This window comes from Cuculus canorus, chromosome 16 (assembly GCF_017976375.1).
Source record: "Cuculus canorus isolate bCucCan1 chromosome 16, bCucCan1.pri, whole genome shotgun sequence".
Lineage (NCBI taxonomy): Eukaryota > Metazoa > Chordata > Aves > Cuculiformes > Cuculidae > Cuculus > Cuculus canorus.
This window is the reverse complement of record NC_071416.1, coordinates 12643925-12669860: the sequence shown is the minus strand read 5'-3', so window position 1 is coordinate 12669860 and position 25936 is coordinate 12643925. Positions and strand designations below refer to the sequence as shown.

Sequence of the window (25936 nt, the reverse complement as noted above, 5' to 3'; positions counted from 1 at the left end):
GCATCAGTGCAGCACAGCAGAAATAGCATACGTCTACTTACAGAAGCTGGAGTAAAGCGGAGTGGGTTTTTCGTACTGCAGGTATAGAAGGGAATGAGAGGAGAGCTGCGGGGGTTCTCTTTGGAGCATGCAGCCACAAAAGGTGGTCTTTGAGTCTTGTTGCGTCTGTGATTGATTTGGAACGTGTAGAGAGGGTGGGAGGCTGCTTACAAGACACAAATTAGAGAAGGAGGTTTCTTTAACTTTGTGGGTGGAGGCTTAAAGGGGATGCCTTCCTTTTTCAGATATGTGTATCCACATAATTTATTGCTTGTGATTTAAGTTACAGGCTTTTGACTGGATGATGATAACCGTGGCCAAACTCAAAATATTTTAATGATCTAACAAATATGCTTCAGTTTAGTATGGACTTCAGTCAGTCTTTCTCTCCGTCGGATAGTAGTGACAAGGCAAGCGGATTTTGCCGTTCATATCTTGTTGTCTACAAAATGTTGAAGTTGTCCTTTTTCCTTCCAAACCCTGCAGTCTGCTTTTAACATTGACACTGGAAAAAATGGACAGTGAAATGATCCAAGATTCAGATCTGACACATGACTTGAGCTGGGCATTTATTTTTAGCTACGACTGAAGTTTCCAGTGGCAATTACTTCTTTTTCTTTCACTTTTCACTCTTGCACCGAGAAAACCAACTTTCTCAATTTTACCCTGAAGAAAAAATTCTGGTATGTCACTTCATCACTCATGCTTCCTTCTGAAATTGATTTACTTTCATTTTCTAGGTGCTGGTGAATCCGGTAAAAGCACAATAGTCAAACAGATGAGGATCTTGCATGTGAATGGATTTAATGCTGAGTAAGTGCATTTGTTTTTTCACTTTACAACCTACCTGAAGTCTATGCGCCACACAGTAGTCATTGCTGGGTTTTTATGTCTTGGTATATTTTCTTCTTGCTATTGTTTCACCATCTCTAGAATTTGGATGTACATTTTTAGATGAGATTAATAGACATTAGCTTGAAGGAGTCTTGCACCACTAATAAGTAAGAGTTAATGCTCTAAAATGGTTTATATAAAGGTTCAGTATAGCTGATTTGATTAAGGCTTAAGTTTTGTGGGTTTGTTTTCTTCTAACTGCAGTTTCTTTCACAACATGGCTGACACTGATTTACCTCTGCTATAGCACATTGATCCAAACTGCTGTAAACATGCCTCCTGTTAGCATACAAAATGAATGCAGTTTTGTTTTTTTAGAGCATGTAAGGCTTTTGTTTCTGTCTCCTCACAAAACGAGAATGTTTTGTGAATTTGGGGGGGGTAATAGGTCAGATTTTATTCTGTCTTCTGTTATGTTTGTTTGTCCAGAGGTTTGGGTAAAGTTACACTTCTAAAAGTTTTTCTTGTTTACACTTAAAACCTGTTTAGTTATTTGATAGTTGTGAGGAGGGGAATGGCATTAGGATATGGAAAATGGAAATCTGTTATTTTGTCTGAGAAAGGTTTGTGTTTGCTTACTTTTCATCTAACCTTGCTAGGGAGTAGGAAGAGATTCTTTTGCGTGTTACTTTATGAGAGCACAGAGACCTGTTATACAAAGGCTGCAGAGCTGGGGAGGGACTGGGGCGCACTCTGGAGTTTGCAACAGTGGTGCGTTCCTCGAGTAATCTCGCTTCTGTGTGGTAGGTTGGGGCTGAGCTGAGCATGCAGCTGGATTCCAGGGCAACATGGCAAATTTGGCCTCGGGAGCCTCTGCTGGCTTCTGCCTTCTCATTGCAAGGGATTTAGATTACCGGGCAGCGCTATGCCAGCACAGCCCTGCTGCCAATCACATAGCGTGTTCCAGAGTGGGAGCCACACTTGGATCGCTGTGGAGCTGCCTGCAGCTCACGAACCAGATTTTGTCCACTCCATGGCATAAAAATCAAAAAAAGTGGTCTATATGAAACATACAAGAAGTGAGTTATAATGCATTTAGATTTAGGGTTTTGTTGCCAAAGATAGTCAGTAGACATACACTTTACATGGGGGTAGAAGTCTGGTTTTCAGTGTTTTGAAGTTCTTGCAAGTTACACTTTCGTCCTTGAGTAACTTGTATTTTCTTTCAAAGTAACTAACTGCTCCCTACCTTGTTCTGCTTTCCTTGCTGTCCATTTTGCCTCATTCATTGCTTTTCTGCCCTGCTTACCTTATGTGGGAGTCAGCTAATGAGAGTGATAGCATGGAGGTTTTTTTGAAGAGTAGGAAAAGCATTACATTTAATGTTCTTATCAGTCGTTCTAGAACATAAACTTGTTCGCATACACCACAGCCTTTGTGATGAATATCAGCAGCGTGGTTGTGAAAACTGGTGTGCTCAAGAGACTTTTTGTAATGTTAGTGTCCACGTACTTAACTGTAGTTTTGAATTATTTCTGTTGATGCAGCTTATTCGTGAGTCTTGAAATTAATCCATTTCAAAGTCCCATCTAAAACCTGTTTGGTTACCCTGCGATAATTGATAATTTGAAGCAGAAATAGGATAACTGATACGGAAGATGTCTAATCTGCTACGAGCAAGCGAATCAAAAGTTTTTCTTTAGTGCTGCTCAGATACTCTTCTTAATTTCTGGTGACTAAACAGGATATCCAGTGCTAAATGTGCAGCTTCCTTCAGGGAGTGTGGTGGTTGGTTTTTTTTTTTTTTTTTAATTTGTTTTGGTTTTAGGATACTGCCCCTAAACAGAAGGGACGGTTGTGCATTTAGATGAATTGGCCTCCCCTAGAGTTGTAGCATTTAACAAGGTGAAATCTATGTAATTCTACAAAACAGAAAAATTTCCTCTGGGACTCCAATCCTTGGTCGCTTTAGCTAATTAATTATTTGAGGAACCGTATGGAATCAAGTGTTGCAGGTAATTAATATGCTTAATAGTTAACAATGCTAAGGTGAGTTTGAAGGTGGTTAAAGTTCTAGCCAAGTTAACTACAGTAAAGACTGTGTAAAAAAAAATTCGGTTTTCTTTTTATAATCTGTAGCTGAATTAGAGGCAGAAATATTTTTCTTTTCTTCTGAAGGTGTGTCACCTTCAGAAAACTGATTCTACTTCAGCTCAAACCAGAACAAGGTGGCGTGTGAGAAGTAACAGACCTGTGGCACTGGTAAGCAGAGTGGAATATTGGAGAAGCAAGGCATGGTCTATAGCACAGGTTTTTCTGGATAGAGATTTTGGAAGGGCTCAGCGTGCTTCCATCTCTTGCAGGATGGCTTCAGTGGGCCGTGCTATCAACTGCGGTCTTCCTACAGCAATTTCATAAGTAATGGGAATGTGGTTTCCTCACGGTATTCTTCCAATGTGCCTCATCTTTAACACGGGAGAGCTGGGTTTTAAACATAATGAAAACTCCATATCAACCAAATTTTCTAATCTGTGCATTACTTGCAACAGCGGAGCCCCTTGTGATGTAGAAAGGGTTTAAATTTGGCTTGTAATAGCAGGAAGCCTGTGACTTCCCTTCCTTTCCTTTCCTCCCTCCTCAACGCTTCAGCTGTCTTTCCAGGAGGCTGTTCCAGAGGAGCAAGTCTCTGCTGTTGCTCTCTGCACTTCGTGACATCTGCCGACAAAGTGGAGTTAAAGCATTCATGTGCAGAAGTTCAGATGTCAATCTTTGTAAATGTGAAAGGATTAAAATGGCAAAAGGAGGACGAGAGGAGTAAGGAATGTGGTTGGAAGAATCAATGTAAATGTATAGTTCAGGTTGAAGAGGAAAAAAACCCTCTTTCCTTGGTTATTGTGAGGCTGGGGTTCTTTGCTTCCGAGATTATGGCCTTTCACTGACTTTTTTGGTTTTCTTGAAGTCATCCTTCCCCTCTGATCACTGTAGGTTTGGCTGGCAGACTCAACGGAGAGGGTCATTGTCACGCACGATTTTAGAAAGTGGGAAATTGGCAAGGGCGGCGATAGACAGTTTTGAAGTGTCATGGGAAAAACTGGGACAAGCAGAAATATTTAGATAGAAATAAATTGTTGAAATGCGACTTGCGAAATCCACTACAAAGATTGACAAATAAGGGGAATGTGCCTTTGTGATTAGTAAGTTTGGATCGTATTTATGACTCAGGAGGTCTTGAAGTTTAGGAAATTTCAGATAACGCTTCTCAGCCTCAGTTTCCCAAATGATGTTGTATAATGATGACTATTTCTTAAACTGGTGTGTTGAAGTGTTGAATAGGAATTAGTGGATTTGTCAAATCTGTTAATGGTGATGACAGAAGCAGAACTCAATAGCTTTACTTTCAAGGCTTAGATGACAAAAATATTTACATTTCTCTTGTACTTTTAGAAATTATTTTCTCTTCGTGTGGAAGTTCAGAAAGCCAAGTTGACCTCTCAAAGTTTTGGAACTTTTATCTCGCCTAGACTTAGTACTTTGTGAGGGAGGAAGAGTAGTCACTGGTGCTTTATACTCTGTACAACTTGTCCACCAAAAGCTGGACTGCGTTACCACCATGATTTCACATAAACCAGTAAATTATGTTATCTGGACACTCTATTCAGTGTCAGCCCCTTTTGTGCCTGAAATGACTTCTGTCTCAGTAACTTTACTCATCTGCTATCTGACACCGTTTTGTTTTCTTACACTGGTCTTTCTATGTGTGTGATTTTATGGAAGTTATGAATGTGGAGAAAGTACAGTATTGATAACTAAGTATTGATAACTAAGTACAGTATTGATAACTAATTCTAATGGCTAATACCAGTTCGTTTACACAAATGGTATTGCACCATTTTTACAGTTCCTTCAGATTCGTGTACCAATACCATGTTTTTAGCATGGTCACATCAGTTCCTTGCCAAGAATCAAACTGACTTTATTGTATTTTATGCTACTGGCAAAGAAATTATTTTTTTCCTGATGTTTGAGTAACATTGAAGATTGTGGTGGCTGGGGTGATTCCTTCTCCCCCACCTGCTTCTTTCTTTTTCTTTGCATCCCAGTGTATATTGAGAGGTTTCTGCAGATTTAAGGCAGAGAGCGCTTTTTGTGCCAGGACATAGGCAAGGTGTTACTGTGCTGGAAAAGTTGCGTGTATGTGTCTGTTCAGGACTACGAAAAGTTTCATTTCAGCTGAACAACTAGTTACGGGTTTTGATCGAAGTTTATGCTGTAGAACATGAGGTGGAGGTGTGGGCAGAGAGGGGAGGAGGATATGTTTCAGTCTGTTTTAGGTCTTGTCCCAAGAACTACACAGTTTTGTAGCTGAGTTTTGTCAAAAGACAAGACTATACTAGCAGTGAATAAATACTATGATTAAGAACCGAATGCTGCATATAGCTTGTAGAAGTGATATCTTGCCCTGGGATAGGAGACATTCTCCATGAGGAACAGGTGCAGATAAACAGTTGCATTTAAAACTCCTGCTCAGGTGTGGTTTTAAATAATGTAAGGTAAGTTTTCAGTAAATTCTGATAGTTTAGAATGCCTACACTGGGTCTTATTTGGCAGAGAGTTATTACCATGCTACGGTAGTGCTGAATAATCTAATAGTCAATGGAGTAACTCCTGTACCCTGCTCAGAGGCATTCTGAAATCAAGCTGTTAGAGCACTTCTAGTGCAAGTGAATATTTTTTTGTAGGGTGCAAAATTATGTTATTTAGGTTCCTAAAAGCATTACAGAAAAGGGATGCATGAAGGAGTCTAGAAGTTTTAAAAGCTAGTGGGTTCCCTCTGTCTTTAGATGCTCACGGCAGGCTCAGGCTGACCATAAGTAGAGAGGTGACAACACAGTATTGAAAGAAAGCAGAGACTTTCATTTTAACGTTATGCATTATTTGCAACTGCCGGTTTTGTATGTGTCCTTTTTCAAGAAACTTTCTTAGGTAAAATAAGGAAAGTGAGATTGAAGATAAATTTTCTTCATTATTGTAATTCTATAGGAAACAAGGTCTTGCTTGTAGCAGAGCATGCACCTGTATTTACTAGTTGATGGAAAATGTTAAATTCTCCTAGCAAAGCAGTATTTAAACTGCTAGTTCTGTGTTGTTGCACCTTGAGGGCTCTCTGTCCTTTAAATTACTGTTCCTGGCCTTGCAACTCAATATTTGTGCTTCAGTTAAATATTTCAGTTTTCAGATTTTGTAAAAAATTTTTTTTAAAAAAACCCAAACAACAAAAACCCACTAGTAAACCTATCCCTTAAACTAAATTTGCGTGTGTTGCAGACATGATTTGGAATAAAACGGGACTGGCCAAAAATATGGCACTGGTTCTATTTGTTTTGAGGTTTAAATTTCACAAAAACTTTTTAAGTATGCATAGGCAGCTATCTGCCTAGTACAAAGCTTTATAGTTAAAGTTGTAGAGAGCTTTAGGGCTGTGACTGTCAATAGTGGAATAAGCATCAGGAATGTAATCAGAGAAGCAGAAGAGAGAGACAGAAGAGAATTTAATACTTAACCTTGTGGAAAACATTGTCAGTGGGTCTGGGAGGATTTTGACTCTCGATAGTAGATGTAGATTGTACCCATTACTTTTGGTGAAAACAAATCAAAATAAACCCTGTTTTACATATTTTGCAGATTTCATTTTACCTTCTCAGAACAGAAAATAAACTGTTCTGTAAGTCGTTGAGCTAGCAAAGTCCGATTTCTGTAACTTTGTCTGTCTCCCAAATCTTTTCTGCAATAGTCCTTCCTAGTCCCCTGTGGCATCTGCAGTTCCTCCCCACGGTACCTGTAGCTTTCCAAGCATCTTTTGACCCTTAAATACTCCTGGATCGTCTTGTCCTTTGTGCTTTTCTTGTTACCTGGCAAAAGTTGGCATGTGTTGTGGCTAGTGTAGATCCACATGGATTCTTCCTCATTAGAGCAGTAATTTTGGTGTCTCTTCTGCTCAGCCTCTGATTTTAATTTCTGGAAATTAATCTGTGCTACAGCAACCCTCCTGCCAGTTTGGTTGAAGTCAGACAGCAGTATCTGAGAGAGTGTGAGACTGAGAGAAAACAGATGAAAAAAGTCCTACTCTTCCTCCGTTCACTTGAATATTTTTTTCAAACGTTTTTTCTCTGCACGTTCACGAATTAAAGTGGAAGTAGTGATTTTCTCCATTTTCTTATCTTAAGCAAACATCTCCAAGTATAAGCGAATGTATCACATTCTGTTTAACATGTTGCTTTAAAAGTCCCAAACTGTATTAAATACCCCCTGAAAAAGTTTAGATAACTTCAAAAATATAAGTCTTTATGGAGAATATTAACTATATATATCTGTATTCCACACTTCAGTGTCCTTTCTGAAAAAAAAAAATCAGTTTATCAGGTTTTCCCCAGCTTTTCTCAAGGATTAGACCAAATTACCTTTTCTCTAGGCAGTGTTACAGTGCTATGTGAAGAATTTTCTCTTGTAGTATCTCACGAGATTCCTTCTTGTTCCATGTATTTTGGATGGGCAGACTGAGAAATACACAATTTTCTCAGTAAAAAATTATTTTATTAATCCATCCAAATGGATGCTTGACTTACTTACTTACTTTTTTCGTATTGAAACAATGCCTTCACATGATTGCAATCCCTGAAGAATCAGTTTAGTTCGTTACACAGCTACGTTTTATCTGTTGCACATGGTTCCAGCTGGGGAAACATTTTCAGATTTGTTATGTTAAAACCTGGTGTGTTTGTCTCACAAGATATAACTTATTATTAATAAATGCCTTTGCCTTTCTCAGCTCCTTCTAGCAGTCTAGATATCAATGTTGTTTCTCGTTCTGTTTTTTGCGTTGGTGAGCTTCCTGTGTTGTTTTGGTCTCTGTGGGATAGGTTCCATAAGAGCGAAGATGTGTCCTGTCACTTCTCTTGGGCCGGAGGAGCAGGTTTGTGGGGTTCTGAGAGTTTTAAAACATGAAAAACCCACTACTCTTATTCCAGTTTTGTTAGCCTCCTTCCCGAGCGTCTCCTAGATCAAGGCAGGCATAGCTTATGCTTTGAAGTGTAATCCAGCAGGCAAATTTAACTCTATCTTTATTTTTAGCTATAGCATGCATTTGTATATTAGGGTTGTCCAAGTCCCATTTCTGATGAAGAGCTGAGATACAGAAATTGTTCAGCTTAATTTTGGTAGTTCAAAGTTCTGAAGTTGAAATGAAGGAATTCCCACTGGTGAGGGTGTTTTTTTTTAAATGTAACTTGAATCCTGATATTGAAAATAATATGCCTCTATTTTACTTTGACAATTGAATCTTGAGTTCCTAGTAAATAAAAGAGTATTTTGAATACAGTGCAATTGTAACTTTACCAGCCTTTAGTCGTTATTTCTATAACTGTACTCTAAACATGCAGTTAATCAGAATTACTTGTTTACAACTAAATGTGCTTACTTAGAAACAGCAATACATTGAGGTATGGTTTTGACAGCTAAGGTTCAAAATTATCCACTGTTTCAAGAATGTAGTGGTGGAATGTCCTGATGTTTTGATTTAAGGCATTTGCTATTATAAAAAAACTGAGAAGGCTGCGACCTTCCCTATTAGCTACCTGTTGCTGACTGTATTCTCTAAAGAGCTATTAATAAGTCATTGTGTTCACTTGTCTTTTGAGTTAAGGCACCAGAATATAATCATCTCTCCCAGCTGCACCTGTGTATCCTCCCAGGAGCGGTGGCTGAACTAAAGGAGCAGGCAGAGGTGTGCAGTATTTCCTTCTGAGGTTTGGTGTGGTCCCAGAGGACGTTACATTTAGCCTTGAACAGCAACTTCACAGCCAGCTGAGGGATTTACTGTTGCCTTCTTAATCACTGTGATCTGTCTGTAGGTCTGCCTGCATATTTTATTTCCTTCAAGTTAAGGCATTTTTGTTCTGTTTGGCCAATACAATCACCGTATAATAAAGACGTTCGTGTTAATTAGAAAATGTTGCAAAGAAGTCTGTGTTAGTGAAGTAGGTTTCTTCCTTAAGTTTGTGCTGAGGAAGAAGTTCTTGCTTTTATCTGGCTTGATTATTTTTTTTAATAGGTAAAAATGTGTAATGCGATACATAGCACAGTAAGCTCAGAAAACTGTGTAACACCTGTTTTAACCTTGATAACTTAAATAACTTTAAAATAAATATGCTAGCTATATTTATTTTAATGTGGCGTTACTGGAAAAATTAAACTAATTGGTTTCATGAATTTTAATTTTATTGCATAACAGTAATTGGCATGTCTTCACATATTTTGTGTTGGTTGTAACAGTTTTAAGACTGTTTAAGATGAAGACTTACAGTTGTAATAACTTTTTAAATAACCAAAAGATAATCACAAGGACAGAGCCATTTGCTGAAAAGGTTAAATATATTCTATTTACATTTTTTGTTTTCAGAAATGACAATGTAATTGTAGCACTGCATTATTCATGGGGAAAAAAAACCCCTATAAATACAGTGCAAAACTGAGGAAATGTCTTTTTTTCTTAAACAAATGAGAATACTAAAAGGAGAAAAGCTCGGTCAAGGATTTAGGGTATCCACTATACAAGCCTCAAGTCCATGTGCAGGTCAGGAAAGATCAGCTTTAGTTCTCCTCTCATGACCTACACTTTTTACGCTTGCAAGTATTTGACAAAACAGTTGCAGAAGTCAGTGTCAGTGAGAATTCTATGTTTCTGATACTTAGTCTTAATGTATTTTACAGCAAGCACCTTACAAATCTTTGTGGAAGATTTGCTTTAGGGGGCTATTGTGGGGGTTTTGTTGTTACATTTCTGTAGAGTTACTGAATTATCGGTCCTGAGTTTTGGAGCATACTCAAATAGATGCCTCTAAATTAGGTGTAAACTTTTGCTTCTGGCATGTAAAAATTATTAGTGTTGTTTCAGAATAGTTACTCATAGGAACACATTCTGCTTATGCTGAACATTGTAGATAAAAATATGTTCTGTAGCTTACACATAAGACACTCAAAAATTGCAAATATAACTGTTTTGCCTTTTACGTTTTTTTAAATTGAAAATGGGAGGAGACTGGGTCACTGGACTTGCAGTTTCACCAAAACACTCAGAATTGAGGATGCTCTGTGCCTCTGTGTTTTGCATTCACAAAACAAGCCTTCATTTTATGTAATTGCATCTTATACGATCGTATGTTTACTTTCATCATGTTTATCACTGAAGAACTTCATAGCGTTGTTACCTCAGTATCTTTTTGACACCACTAGAAAATAAGAAGCTTATAAAAAGTAAAATTTACTTTGCAGAGCATTTCTGCTCATTTTGCGCAGTCTTAGGGAGTTAAAAAAAAAAAAAGTTTTGAAATAGCATAGGCAGCACGCTGTCTGGCTTTTTTCCTCACAGTTTTATTCATACTTCGGAAACATAAAAAAGAGTTGTCTGGGAGGAGGAGGAAGGGAAGAAGAGAGAAGGAAAAAGAGACAGAGATTATAGTCTTTTATGTCCATAAGGAATATTTGATATGCACATATTATCAAAAAAAAAGGTCTACTAGATATATCTCCTTAGACAGAAATGGGAAGTTACTCCAGTTCAGTGCCAGAATGAAACTTGCAAAATCTGAAAACTGTGATTAACTGGAATCAGCTGAGATCTCTGTTTTGTTGACTAAAATTAGTAGATCCCATTCTGTTAATTTTGGAAAATTTAAACCTGGTAGAACAATATGAAAACCTGCAATTGTTTCACTTAATTTTAAATTGTATAGTTTGGGCATAGATTTATTACTGAATGCAGAAGATAAAATGATACATAGTTATGTAGAGAAAGCAAACATGTTCTATAGATATTTTATTCCTTAAAAAAACCCTTCTGTATTCATCCTATGCAGTGCTGCAAATAGAAAAAGAAAGGAAGTTTAGCATCTGTGGGAAGGGCAGATTCCAGAATAATTTGTTAGAATATGGATATTTTCAAAACACGAATAAGTAATGGACAAGAATCCCAAAGGAACTATGTGAGAAACTGGGATATGCTGACATTAATTTCTTTGTAATTCTTAGAAAAAGGAGAACAATTCCATTGGTTAAAGTAGGAGATTGCCCATGTGCTTGACATCAGATATGGGCATTTTAGTTTATTATTATTACTTACTAGAGTTTCTTGCATCAAGGATGAATAGGAAGAACATTGTTAATAGTCAGCTTAGTGTTACATATAATAAGATCTTGTTGAATGAAACTTGATATCTTTGGAAAGATTATAGATCTGGTGGATAAATCTAGTGGTTTGATATCAATGGCTTTCTTCTGCTATTTGATGTAATACTCAGCCATATTTTGGTTTTAAAAATTGCGTTCTGTGGAATTGACAGCGCCTGTATTATGGGAATGTACAAATGGGCTTACTGCTAGATCTCTCGGTGCAGTGGTTAATAGAGCAATGAGGGGGACCAGTCCTTGGGAAGCCTCCAGAGAACTAATGTCAAATGTAAAAATCGCTCCTTAGATTGGTGGCTGGATTCGATCTAAACCCCCTCTCTTCACACTAGCCATGGAGATGATACTGGGGAGGTCAGGTTACTCTTGGGGTGATCTGAATGACTTGTTTAAAAATTGTACTTTATAACCTTATTTTAGTATGGCTGGACGCTAGACAGGCTCACAGGAGTCAGAGTGTAGATTGTATCTGTGAAGTTGGAAAAGGACTTGGAAGTCAGTCAGTTAATTACCTTAGTATGCTTTTTTTTTGTGGCAAAAAGACAAATGCAGGCTTGGGTGTCTTAAAAAAAAGGGAAAGTGAAACATAAGCAATAAAGTGGGCTTCCAACACTGATAAGAGTGTTATTAAAATAGTATATCCTGTGCAGGTGTCTTCACTTCTTGAAGGATGTGGAATTACTGAGAGGAATTTAAAAGAAACGCCGCAGGACTTGTACCAGGTTCAGGAGCAGGGTGTCCAAACGTGATTTCATTGCTAAGTGGAGGTACTGCTGTGTAAGGAAGATAGCTAAAAATGAAGGCAGTCATGAGTTTCATGTCCTTAGTGTTAGAGATACTTAAAGTGAAATAAGTTTTAGGGGGTGAGGAAGCCTCATTTGAGCTCTCTCGGGGAAGGACAGGTTTGTTTTTCAACTGTATTTCAGTCCAGCTTCTGGAGAGACAGCTTTCCTCATGCTCGTGTGTGTGCTCCTGGTGGCCACCCAGGCCTGGGGAAGCACAAATCTTGCTTCATGTACAGTCAGTTGCCCGCTGCCTTTGCAGCTATGGGCTTCTATGTTTGCTTTTGCTGCCCTGAATTTCATTATGGTATATGCAATTCTCTGTTGGTATTTGAAGCCTTGAAAGCTTAGTCCTGTGTTTGCCTGCAGGCACCAGAGAGGTGAGGAAACACAGGACTTAGGGTTTTGGTTTTTCCCTCAGATAGTTTGCTAGTTGTGTTTTGTCACTGTTTTCACTTCCTTCTGGAGCATCAGAGACTGGGGAGGTGATGTTAGAAGATCCTTTTCTGTGCGAGAGTGGTTGATTCTTACTCACATGGTTCAGATAAAGTTAGTTGAAGAGCTTGAGATAAGAAAGAAACTCTTTCACTAGGAATTGTTGGGTGTGTTTCTGTCTTCTGCTGCACAAGGCTTTTTTGAGCTGCTTGAATTATTAGGGCAGACTTTTTGTAGTCAGTTCTCTGCCATTGCAGGAGTCTTGGGTGCTTAGTCTCATCTCATTTCAGATTGTGATCTTCAGAAAAAATGCTTTCATTTGAAATTTCAGCTTGATGCTAAAGTATATAGAGAAGCATGGTGGCTTATGGTACATTGAAAGGCAGACTGAAGCATTCTACTATCCTCTTTGGCCTAAAGTTCTTCAAAATACTTAGCAAGTATTTGTATTACCTGGTGGCTGCTTTCTAAGCCAGGTAAAAAGCCCCTGCTTCTGAAGTGTGTTCTGTAAAGCAGACACGTATGTGCCTGAGGAGGTGGCTTAATGGATTTAGTGGGACTCTCTGTGATTATGGGCATCTATGTTTTGAAAGAAATAGCAAAATTTCACCTTAGTGTGGAGAATTGAAATTGGTATGGTTTGAGTGCATTAGTATCTCTTAATGAAACCAAATATAGTTCTCTTCAATTCCATTCATTCTGGACCTTATCTCTTTCTGATACGTTTCACTAGTTGCCAAGCAACCTCAACAGTAGTTCCGCACATCCAGCAGCATTTAAAAAAAGTGAGTAGTTGTTGCTGAAAATAAGATGCCTTCTGATGACATGAATGAGAGTTACAAGAGAAGAAAATGGGGAGTGGCAAGTTTGGAGCTGATGTTTTGGGAAAGTTAATAATATTTAGCACTTGCATAGTGGGTTTTATTTTCCAAGCACTAATCAAACAATCATAAGATTATTAAATGAATGCTTTTTTTTTTTTTTCCCTTTCAGTGAGTGAAGCACAGTTATGCTTAAGCCTCTGTAAGCAGAGGGCAGGATTTAGTCCCAGGAGGGCAGGAGTTAGTTTAGTGTGTGTGTGTATGTATTTCTTTCTCTGACTCGTTATTGACTTCCTGTGTTTCTAGTTGGTCTGCAGATTCACTGGAAGGTTTTGAAAGATTTCTGTTGGTGTGTTTGCCGATACATAGCCATTACTATCTATTCATTTCGTACTGATGCACCTCCAGTGTGTTCAGTTTCATTAAAATATTCATCACTTGGAAGGCCTTCCAAACCAGAAGTATGATAGTCTATAGGTCTTTATTGCTTGATGATGCTTTAATACAATAAATAGAGCTTGGTTTTATATTATCTTCTGTGTGAAATACAGTCTGAGTAGCAAACAAAGTACCATAGCAGAGAATATTGCAATGAAAATGAAATTGGATTTGGGGAAATTATTCTGGTTTTAGATTTTTAAGTTTCTATGATGGCTTCATTTCAATTCAAAAATAAAACAATGTATTGCATATAGACTGACTAAAGCAACATTATCGAGGACACAAATAAGTGAGAAGGTATCTGATTTAAAACTACCTTTGTTCCAGTTCATTTTATTTTAGGACACCATTGCCAATGACTGCCTAGATGGAGAGGTAAAACTTTTAAGTTCTGTAACTAACTCCTAAAAAGCAGCATGTAACTCTACTGTATTTGTTTAAAGCAGGTTCTGACATTGTGAACATTCACTTTCCCTCAGTCAGTTTGTCTGGAATTACCCAGTTGCGAGCCGTTAAGCTATCAGTGAGTTAAGTTATCCCGCAAGTTTTGCTCTGGACAATTGTTGGTCCCAGTCACAATTTAATGCTCTCCTTCCCACTCACTTTTTTTTTGGTGAATGCAGTGTCTTAGAAATGTGCTTATTCTACTAGAAATGCGCATGTTCCACGTCTGGGTGAGAGTAGTAAAAAAAGGCTGGAGTGCAGGGTGTCAGAGATGGGGGTATATCAAGTCCCTGGTTCTATTTATACACAAGCTGAGATGTGTTCTGAATTACACATTCAGTGTCTGTGGAAGATGCACACCTGACATGCTTCAAGCACAGTGAGGCTTTTACATGCAGGGTGATTTGTTCTGTCTGTGTTTACATTGGATGTCTACATAGGTATTTTTTGTCAGGAGGCTTCTATTCTGCCATTGTTTAGGATAAAATGAACAAGAAGAAGCAGTATGATATAGGAGTCATTTTTTGTGTGGTGCAGATAAACACAAAGAAATGGACACTCGGTGTGCAAATTCACAGGTTATCGTTTCAGGGTGACTTTGTGCTTCCACAGGAGTACAAGATGTTTAAAAGGTAGCATGATACTTCAAGCTGTTGTGAAGAGAACATATATGTTTTGAACTACAGCCTGTGTTCATTGTCTGCATTGCAAACCCAAAGGAGTGCATGTCTGAAAAGAGCTGGTTCTTGCCATGTGTGCAAGAGAGGTAATACATTATTCACCAGCTGCCGTTGCAGTGAATTTGAGTCAGTTGGTGGTAGGTTACTTGTTGCTTTTAATGTGAGGGCTAAAAACAATACTAGATAATTCTAGGTTTAAGGATAAAATGAATTAATGAAGGCATACAAAAGAACTACACTTGGAAATGGGTAAAACATAATGAAAAAACATCCCAGTGTTATGTGCTATTTTTACCACTTTCAACATGTAAGGTTTATTTGTGTTGAACTAAAATTTCCTCTGACATAGTGCAGCTAATAGAGGTAATTTAGAGATAGAGAAGTAGTCTCTGTGTGCGATGTGTATACAAAAACTGTTTGTAGTGGTCGTATTTTTATCCTTTTCTTCTAAGAGAAAAAGACCAGTCCTAGTTCATGCTTTTTTATAATGCATAAAATATGTGAATTTTGGCTGCTGTCTTTTGCCTCTAGGCTTATAAGTAGGTTTGTCCATGCAAGATATGTGTAATTACTATACATGATGTGTAGCTGCTGCACCAGTTTTGCCATGTAAACTTAGGTGTCCTTATTTATATATATGTATTCTCTGTATACCTACTTTTAAAAGGGTAAATATTATAAACTGGTTGCTCAAGAGCAGTATGCTATAAAAAAAGTAATAAGCACTTCAGGAAAAGTGTTGGAGGTAGTAATAAAACTGCACTATAATCCTTCTAGCTATTTATTGAACTCTAGCTATTGTTATCTGTGACAATTAACTGCTACATATTGTACCTTAACCCTTTATACAGTAGTTGTGTGTGGAATGGTACTCAATGACTGCAGAGCCTTTAAAGTTTGGGTTTTCAAGCAAATGTCTCCTCTGATTTGATAGCATTTCGTTTGCCTGTTGCTTTTCTCTTTTTGTCTAGCCTTTGTTTCAACAAAAAAGGACACCCAGTTACTTTGTGGAGAGCATCTTTGTCACAAAAATAAATGTGCTTTTTGCAAAATGAAAGCAAAGATGTGACTGATTTTGGATATTTCTTCAGTATCTTTAAAAAATAATATCCCTACAAAAGGCGGTAGACATTTGAACACTGAAATCTCTACTTCTTAGATTAGATTTTTTTCAAGAAGCTTCATTTGAAGGTATTATAAGAGTGATTACAGTGGAATTGTATGTGAATGTTGCTGGACTTCTGAATTCGCTGTTAATTCTGTTGAGGAAATTGAATTAATTAAGATTTGGTAGTACCTAACTTAGCTTGCAGGATGCCCATTCAGAAGCTGCCTGTTTGGGGGCTTTCCCGCAGACTGTGTAATTAGAGGCAGCTGGGTGTGAGCATGGTCAGAGGTGTGGGTCCAGCCCCACCTCTGCTCTGTTGGGACAGCATCTGAGCTGGTGCAGGAAGAGCCACAAAGGGCCTGCTGGTCCCCAGCAGCCCGCTCTTCGTTTCTTCCTTGGCTCAGGGCTTAGAGGATCGCTTGTGTGTGCTGGTGCCTGCTGAAGCAGTTGTCATGGAATTGTAACGTGGGACTCCTGTGTGATGCCAGGTGTCAAGGGCTCATTTTGATTCCTAGAACAATTTACATGTGCTTAATGTTCACTAAAAGCTGGGTTGTGTAAGCTCAGGAGTGTGACTGTAAACATTTGGGGAAGCTGTGTAGCGGATGTGTGATGAAGTGAGGTGAAATGATAAAGGATTGCTTCTCATGAAATAAAAGGAGTCCCTCTTAGTCTAAGGTGTTTAAATTTTCTGAGTTCAGTCTTCCAGAGGGTGGTCGTTCATAGTTAACGATGTCCTAATATGTCTTCAAGCTGTTGAGGAGCTGGAAGTGAGGCTACAGCTTTTTAAATTCAGTTGTTTGTTGCATTGTCACAGAGGTGGAGTTTGTATATGCGCTAGTACCCAGCATCCCCTAATTCTGAGAAAGTCTTTCAAATGGCAAGCAATTACGTTTGAAGTTTGGATCTCATGATGTCAATACAGATATGTAGTAAAATATTCCAGGGTGTGGTGATACTTAATCATTAATGATTGAGACTTGGGGCAATTCCTGAATGTTAATGCTGGATATGAATGTTGATTACCCAAGGTGAAATTGTTACCCAGTTGCTTATTCTCACCCCTCTCTTTTTTTATTGATTGCTAATGCAGAAATGAAATGATAAATGTGTAGTTAGGTCAGACAAATATTTGAAGTATTCTCTGAGGCACGGTGCTTGAGACAACGCTTTCACTACCTTCATGCCTTGTGGATTGCATAATTACCATGTAGTGTGTAAATGGTGCTTTTAATTTTGTTTTATTTTTTTTTTTACTCAGGCTGTAAGTTGTCCACTGGGTTTTTTCCCCCGAATCACTCGGTAAAATTCAGCCTTGTCATAGGCTTCTGGTTTCAAATGATGAAGCCAGTAATTTGCTCTAATTGTGTGAGTGCAACTGCCACTAAGGGTAAACCGAGATGGTGCCACTCCTTGGATATACTTTAATACTTACTCTACCCCTTAGGAAGGATTGAGGATTGAGTAGCTAATGTCAGTACAGTGCCTTAATGAAAACCTGCTCATAAAAATGTTTATGACTAGGTTTACTTGATTTACATTTTTAGAGAAACATAACTTTTCTCTGCCAACACCGACTAGTAATAACCCACTAAAATACATGACTTAAACATTTCATAAATGTATATGGGACACGTGGCATATGCAGTTGGTTACGTTGTGTGTGGGAGGTCTGGACTCCTAAAAAGTCTTGCTTGATTCCTGCATGGGAGGAGATACCAGTGAGTATTGTTATGCTGTAGGTAGATTGGTGGTGTTATCTGATTTCCAGGTAGTAGACTCAGCGCACTTCTGCATATTGTTTGCATGTGTTGAAAATACACTCTTGTACCTTGTGGGAATGAACTTGGCTTCTCTTGAATTCCTTGTGGAGAAGGAGATTTTGTAATTCTGTATGTTAAGCGCTTCTGAGGAAAGCCTCTTCTTTCTTGCTTCATGTTGGTGATTACAAAAGTGGGGTACAGCCTTCCCTTTCTCCTCCCAATAGCTGGGAAGGTGTCTGGCAGGAGCGCAGCCTGCTGGGCCAGGAGGCAGCGGGATCCACCGGCCCTGCCGGGGTGGCCATTGCTCCTCCAGCCCATGTGTGTTTACTTAGTCCGTTTTATATATCTTATAAATAATAATTGTACAGGTACTGATGATTCTCCAAAGTTCTTTAATTTATTTTTTTTTTCCAATCCGACTTACTGGCAAAGCCATCTTGGCCTGTGTAGTGCAGTACCGTGTCAGAAATGACACTTGTGGAGGATCAGGGGAAAGGTGTAAGAGAAAGATTTGCAGTGATTTGTCTTCAGGTCTCTTGCCAGGTTCTGCCACTGGCAGTTTAGGAACTCCAAGTAGTGAGATTCATAACAAGTTTTGAAGTTAAGTCACATTCCATATGTTTTTCTGCTTCTTTAAAAAGAATGGTACTTGAATAAGCACTTGAATAAGCTCGTAAGTCCTCTTTTTCCTTTGAAGTTTCTTGGTTTCCTTTTTTTTTTTTTCATATTATTGTCCATGAATAGATTGGAAATCTTGCAAATTAGTGGTGCTGCCTGGTTAATAGCTCCACATTTGCTGGGATGCTGCTGAGGTTCATGAGGTTCGGATGGAGCCACGGTGTCTTCAGCTTCTTGGTGGTTTTGCTATGCATTTATTGCATCTGAGGTAGCAGCTGGTTGGATCAATAATTGTGCCCAAGCAACACTGTTTAAGTAATTTGCAGTGTTACAACTTCTAGCAGTATAAATGCTCTCCTGAGATTATTTTCTTCAGCTGTGTGTAAGTTTCTCATTTAAACAATATTATTAATATTCAAAAGACCATATGCTGTGAAAGTAATAGGACAATTACAGTGGAATGCTACGTATTCTAGCTGATGTGCTAGGTATCAGTAAATTATTTCTCACTTAAGTCTTTTGGCATAATATTCTAATTTATCATATACTGTCAGTATGAACTGTATCTTCTTTTCTGTTACCATTTAAAAATGTCAGGTCAGGGCCAGGACATGATAATTGTGCCATTGTGATAGTTTGACTTAAATTACAGCAGTATAACTTCCCTTTTATCAGGGGAAATGATAATAAATGTGCTTATTCAGGTATAATTAATTTCCAATTTTAAGCTCCATAAAAGGTCATTCTTTTTACTGGTTGGGTCCAAAGATATGTAGATGTTGAGTATAGTAAATTAGAAGTTTCTTCACTGTGTCCATTTTGACCTGCAGACTTCTCAACAAGACCTGTTTGGTATTTTTCCAGTTAATTTGTGTTACGTTGGAGAAGGTGTTAAACTGGAATCAGAATGTTTGTCCAAAATATTAGCGAACTTTCCTGGTTCTGAATGATACCTTCCTGGTTAAATGAACCCTCCTGGTGTTAAAGGCACGGTTCCCTGGAAATCCAGGATTGTGGCAGATTGTGGCCTGTGAGGAACGTTCTTTGCTTCTAGAAACAGCATTTCCTAAGCAGATTTAAAAAAAATTAATAAGTATATTTTTTGTGGTTTACCTGATGTGCTTGGGGTTTGATATTGGTATTTTAAATGGTAAAAACTTTCATTTTAGTGGTGTTTGTTTTCAACAACCTATCTGTTACCTTGAGCACTTGTTCAGGTCTTCTCTTTTATTCACACTCTAAGGCTTCAGTTTGAACAAACACCTTGAACAAGGTGATGAACCAAGTTACAGAGGCTCTGTGTCTATAGTGTGCTCACTTTGCATATAAATAACTTCACAAGGAGCAAAGACTCAGCCTCTTGGTGTTTGTTGGGAAGTAATCTGCCTAAGAGGAAACTCGTGTGGAAATACTACCCTGCCAGCTTTAAATGAATTGCTTAGAAAGGACTGTCTTGTCAGATTCAGCTGCCTGGCACAGGAACAGGTTTTTTAAGGCACATGAGGCAAGAAGCTGAGAAGAGAGTTTTTTCAGTATCTACCCATGTGTTCAGGGCTAACTTTGGAGGAGTTCAGGAGTCTGTCCTAACTGGATACCTAAAGCCCATCCTTGTGTACTGTATTCACTTCAGCTTTTGTGACTAAAAATAGCTTGCTGCGGCACAGCAAAGGGGCTGTAAAATGGAACTGTGAAACTATTGTTCTCTTACTACACAGCTTAAATGAATGGGCACAAGGGGAAATATAATAGTCAGGTAAGGGAAACGTATTGTGTTCTCAGACTTGTTTCTACAGCTCCTCTCTACTGAAGGAAGATATTTTCTTTCCTATTAAATGTATGGGGTTTGTTTACTCAACCATTTTGCTGGTTAACTTGTCATACAGTTTTAAGTAGATTGACTTAATCCAGAGCAGCATTATTTCAGAAGTAGCTGTACAGAAATTTGCGCTTCTTTCCATAAGCTGATTCTTGACTTTTCAGTGAATAGCACCCTAGATGACTGGAAGGAAAACAAGTATCTTTGATGTGCTTTAGTTGACAGTGTCTTCTAAAGTCAGGCCAGTAGAAAGGGCAGGTAGGTGAGACCTGTTGCCTGAAACAGTGCTCCCTGACGCTGGCTGAAGAGTCTCACTGATGAGTATAATGTGATGATGACTCTATCTGTGCTTGGAAGGAAGTCAGGATAGTTTGTTGTTGTTGCCTGGTAATATTTGGTGTTTATTTCCAAATATTTTTCTTCTATCATCTTCGCTTCTGGTAGTGCAAATCTTGTAATAACTGGAAAAGAAAGGAGAAGATTTCATATCATATTAAATATAATTATAGAAATCAGTGTGATACTTTGAAGGCAGCTGTTGCCTAATACATGTTGAACTCCGGGCTGTACTTCTTGTTAGTCTGCTTTCAGAAGAACCTTTGTGTTACTGTCGGAAACTCTTTACATATTTGATTTTTATTCACTTTTCAACATTTCTTTCCAAGTCTAGGTAGAAAATAGAGTGTAATCTTGCAAACTCCAGTAGAAGACCAGTTTTTGTCTGGCTTTTTAAATTGATTATAAGTTGGAGGTGGTTTCTCATGGGGTGAGTCTTCTTCCTACCAGCAAAACGGTTCTTGTCCAGATGTGTGAGGGTCCCCCATGCTGGCAGCACCTGGCAGCTCCTCTCCCATCTCCTCTCAGGTGGAAGGGGAGAAGTGCAGGGTAACAATTAAACCCAGTTGAAGTGTTGCTTTACTCTGTTAAAGTGTACTGTTTGTACAGGTGGTTGCAGGCAGCAGTGGTTACTGCATTAACACAGGGTAGTATGCTCTGCCATGCAGTTTCTAGACCTCTTCTGCTGAACCAGCAATGGGCAGAGTGGTGGTTCTGCATGGGTTTGCTGTCCTCTTCTGCTCTGATTGCAATTACATACGTGAATAAGTATTGCAATTTTTTTTTTCTTAAAGCATAGACACAGGGAATGGTTTATAAAAGCACTTACATAAACTGTGCAGAACTTAAAAATCCAGGCCATCAAAGGTAAATAGTACTGAAAGATCAGAGTTCGGGCTTGGTACCATTCTGATGTGGCCTTTTGAGATCCGTTTAGTTTTGCTTTGGGAGAAATTTTTTATGCACAAAATAGATTATTTGCACTTTTGCCTTATGCATACTCTTTCCAGTGCTGGCTTTGAAATTTGGCACAGTTGATCTTTTTTGCATGCAAACTTGATTATAATTGAATAATTTCTGTGGTAGTTCTTGGGCAGTTAAGAGAGTGGCTTTGCTTACAGAAGTGTATCAAGGCATCTGTGTGTAAATACATTGAGCTTTAATGAGGATGTGAGGAAACCCTGCTAATAGCTACAGTTCTAATCTAGTTTAGACTGAGCTTAAGGTTTAAATTGGCTGTACTTGGAGACTACCTTTCTTAAGATCACAAATTCTTTAAGTGATTTTTTATTCCTGTTACTTTATGAGGAACTGAAACAGAGAGATCTTTTCCAGAGTGTGAAGTTGATTGTCCAGAACTGCTGGCAAGTGTACATGTAATGTGAAATGCAAACGTTTCCTCCTGTAATTTTACAGTTTCAGGAGACATAGGTGTTAGTTGTAATAATAGGAGTTTACCAGAAATGAGATTTTAATGTTTATCCTTTTGTATCGGGAGAGTCTGTGCCTTCTTGACTTCTTTAAGACTTAACAAACACAAAAGTTTCCCATGAGCTGTGTAGGAGACATGAATACTGAGGTTGTTCACTTTGAAGATATAAACTATACCTTTTTCTTTTATGTTGGGGCAGCCTTAACGTGATATGAATGACCTTCTGCTGTAACTGAGCCAACGTTACTGTACCTCAGTGCTTTAGGATTGGAACATGCTAATCTAGAAGATAAAGTTTTCTGTTCAGGAGGAGAGTATTGCTCAGGTGGGGTTACAGGAGGCGTTAGAACAGCTTTGGAGTTGCAGTTACTGTGCAGAGGGCTGAATGACACCCAGTGAAGGGGAGGGTACCGTAAGGAAAACCAGGTGTTGGTTTAGGCCAACAAGCTTTTTTCTGCTGAAATTCCTTTTAAAATGATGATAAGACTGTGCAAGAATTTCCCTGCTCTCTCCTCAGTCCCCTGTTTTGAGTGTCGTTCAGTTCCCAGTCCTCACAGCAGCAGAAGACACTGCTTTGAACTCCAGTTTGGAACAGAAGCAGTGTGTGAGTAACAGGGCCTTGATGAACCAGTATGTTGCTGGAAACTGTGAGGGCTGAGTGGATTTCAGAAGGTGCAGGTACATTTGCTCAGAGAAGAGTAATGCCATGTAGGTTTTTTGTGGCATGGTGTGTCATGTTTTCTTGGTTCACTTTGCTTTTTTGTTTGTGGAGCCTAATATGATGTGTTGATCTCCTGAAGTGTTTTTGGAGAAAAGCTTACTTCTGTCCTGGCTATTTCAAATTGCCTTTTGGAGACACAGTCGCTCTGCCTCCATTCCGTTATCTACAGGGATAATAAGCTTGTGCTGTCATACAGTACTGCTCTGACGGATGTACACAGTGAAGTACAAGTACTAGAAGACAGAGATAAACTAATTTGTTGTACAAAAATAATTATAAAAAACTACTGTGATTACCTAAAAAGCTTTTCAAGTTAGAAATTGTCAAAATTATTATTAAAACTGTTAGCAGTAGTAGCTCTACAAAATGTGTTGATGTCCCACACTAGACACACTGTTTTAATAAGCTGAGAATTCTGGCAAAAATTAGAGACTCTGTAGTGACAGATCCAAAGCATTCTCTTTTTGAATTGTATTTAAGGGAATTTTAAAGCCCCCTAGTAGTGTACAAATTTTCTATAAATTCCATCAAATAAGTAGTAGTGTATAATTCCCTTGCTGAAGATAACTGAGAAAACATGATCCACACCAAAGCTATTTTTGTGTTCTTTTTGCTGCACGTTCACCAACAAGTAAAAAAATTGAGAAAAATAGAACAAGAAGGGAGGGGAGGGGGAATAGCAAACCCCAAGCTTAACCACACATTTATTCTCAGTCATACTTGTTGACAAATCAGGGAGTGGAATAGCTGTGTTTTAGGTTCTATTAGGAACAGTCAGAGCAAAACCTATACTGTACCAAATTCTGAGTAGTAGCAGTCAGGGAGGGTATAAGTTTTAGTTTAAAGGTCTGAAGTGGCATTAGAACCAAGACAGACCTACAAGTGCTGGTCTTGTGTGGCCTTCATTTTCCCGGCTCTTCAGGAGTTTTAAGTCCCCCTGACTTACACCGCAAGAAAAGTAGAGCAGGTTACCTAGCAGCTTTGAGTTTGTACCCTGTGGGATGCTTGTGTGATACCATGAGGAAGGAAAGACAATACTCAGCTTCAATCTTACTCCACTCTGAAGTAAGGAAGAAGTTTGGAATTCTTGAGATGTTTGCAGAAGAGATCTGTTTCCCTGTTTGCCATACGTTTCCCTCCTGCATTTGTTATTGGCTGAGGATTTGCCAGTAAGCAGACAGAAATAACGTTGCCTTTGGTATGAGGGGTGAGGTCCCTGGGTGCAGGGATCATTTAATTGACTTCGAATTCTCTGCTGTTTGTTTCAGAGGAGATTTTACTTGATATTGTATTAGAAGCTGTTAAAATTAGTGTGCATTTGGGACAATGTGGCTGTATCACTGAAATATTTCTGGTGCGCAAGGATAAAGCTGGATGACTCTGGTTTGTTGCTGTTTAGTGAGACTGATCTGATCACCTGGAATACGTCTGCAAAGGATTTTTTCAAATTGTTCTATTCTCTTCCTTTTTTAGAAAACTGTTTTCTAAGACTTGATAATAATTTTTGGAGCCATATTCAGGTAAAACAAGTTCCAGAATTTTCAGTGATTTAGACATCATGTAATCGTGTAAGTCATGTCTGATTTACAGAGGCTCTCCTGAGCTAGAACTTTGCAGTGCAGGTAGTGGGTTTTTTTTTAACATCCTCAACATTGACTGTATAAAATATTTTAAAGAAGTCATATATTTAGTTAAAAACATCTGAATTTGCCACGTGTATTGTACATGTATGAGGGAGGCGTGTGTACAGCTTTGAATATCTAGAATAATTGATGTTACTGAACTATTAAGCCAGTTACGGTTGAAGCTGTATTACACTGGTGTCTGTACGGGCCAGCCTACATTTGAAAGGCTGTAGTACTAATGTTTTCAAACTGCATCTGATAGCTTATTATTTAAGAATCATAACTCGTAACTAAGTTTTGGTCTTTTCTGCCTAAGACTGCTTACCTGTGATCCCTCCAGTTTCACGGCAAAGTGCAATGGGAATAGGTGACATACAGCCCTAACACAGCTGTCAGAAAAACAAGGGCAGACTAAAGATATGTGGACATCTTGCACAAGAGAACTTGCATTGTCTTTTATCTTCAAAGACTGTGCAATAGCCTGCATCTCTGTGTTTACATAAGCAGAGCTGTGTTCGACTTAGGGTAAATTTTGCTTCCAAAGCTTTTGTAACTTAATTGTTCAGTGGAAAATTGCTGGTTTTTCTTCATATAATATAGGCCATGCAGCATTCTTAAAGGTTCTGTGCATTCTGGCCCCTATCCATCACAGTACTTAAACCATGAGTAGCCCTATTAAAGTTGATAGAATTACTCATGTGCTTAAAATTAAACATGTGCTTAAGTGCTTTGATGGATTAGAGCCAAAGTTGTCAGCACCTTGCTTTGTTTTGTGCTGTGTTACACCTGCCCCTCAGTGCACTAGCCTGGATCCTGAAGGGACAGATTTTCAGGTATGCTCGGTCCAATATTTAGTTACTCTTATGTTCTAAAAATGCAGTTTATATGCACAGACATAGTAGGTTCATACATTGTCTAGAAGTATAAATACACAACTACAGCTTTTGAAATCTAACAGTACTTTACAAATTTCATGAGGGTTCTTTTTTCTGGGGCTTTCAGGGGGAATGTCGTGCTAACTGTTTAGATGGAAACATGACATTGTGATGTTTTTCACAAAACTAGCTTTCTATTGAAATCTGGATTTTAATAACGTGTGTAGTGGAAATCGCCATTTAGATATGACAGCACACTGTTGAGAATGACTGAATGACTTCAAAGCTAAGATAAGTAGGGGCTCTTCTAGTTTCTACTGCTAATACCGAGTTTATAAGCTTTTAAGCAATTCTTTGAAGCTGATAACTAAAGTTGCATGTTCCTGACAGCTCTTCAACGTTGGCTATAACTGTAGAAATCTTCCTTGATTTGATCTTTGTCTGTGGCAAAAATTGCAGATTTACAGCTGTAAAGAAAGTAGTCAATTTAGTAAAAGCCTGTTGTAAGAAATGTTTGTTGAACGAAACTTTTAGCACTAATACCTCACTGGAATCTAGTCTGCATAATTTAATAAACAGTTGCTACATTCCTTTTCAAATTGTCCCCCCTGGTTTTTTGTTGCTAGAAGTCTATATTCCCTGCCTTAACTGCTTTCCTGTTCAGACTGTCATCTGAACTTACATTGATACTAGATCCTGCCACATTTAGAAAATGGAAAGGTTTGGGTCATTGAGAATTTAATTGAATTGTAAAAAAAGTAACAGGAGGAAAATGGTGAAATCTTAGCTAGATGTTTTTTATTTGAGTGAAGCAAAAGCAAAATTTTCAGAAAAATGCGATGATGTTGCAGGTCATTTAACAGTGAAGGGGAAGCCTTCATTTTTCATTCCTTGATTAATATTTGGAACAGAGTTTTGAAATTAAAG

The 25936-nt window shown here is 38.4% G+C and overlaps 1 protein-coding gene across 2 annotated transcripts in view; it reads left to right on the top strand.

The window, feature by feature from the left end:
* Positions 1-25936, top strand: part of GNAS (GNAS complex locus) — a 153576-nt gene that overhangs the window by 59448 nt on the left and 68192 nt on the right. For both annotated transcript variants that reach the window (XM_054081941.1, XM_009570256.2), the window contains exon 2: positions 780-852. In XM_054081941.1, coding sequence (XP_053937916.1) covers positions 780-852 — 73 coding nt within the window. The remainder of the gene's footprint in view (positions 1-779; positions 853-25936) is intronic.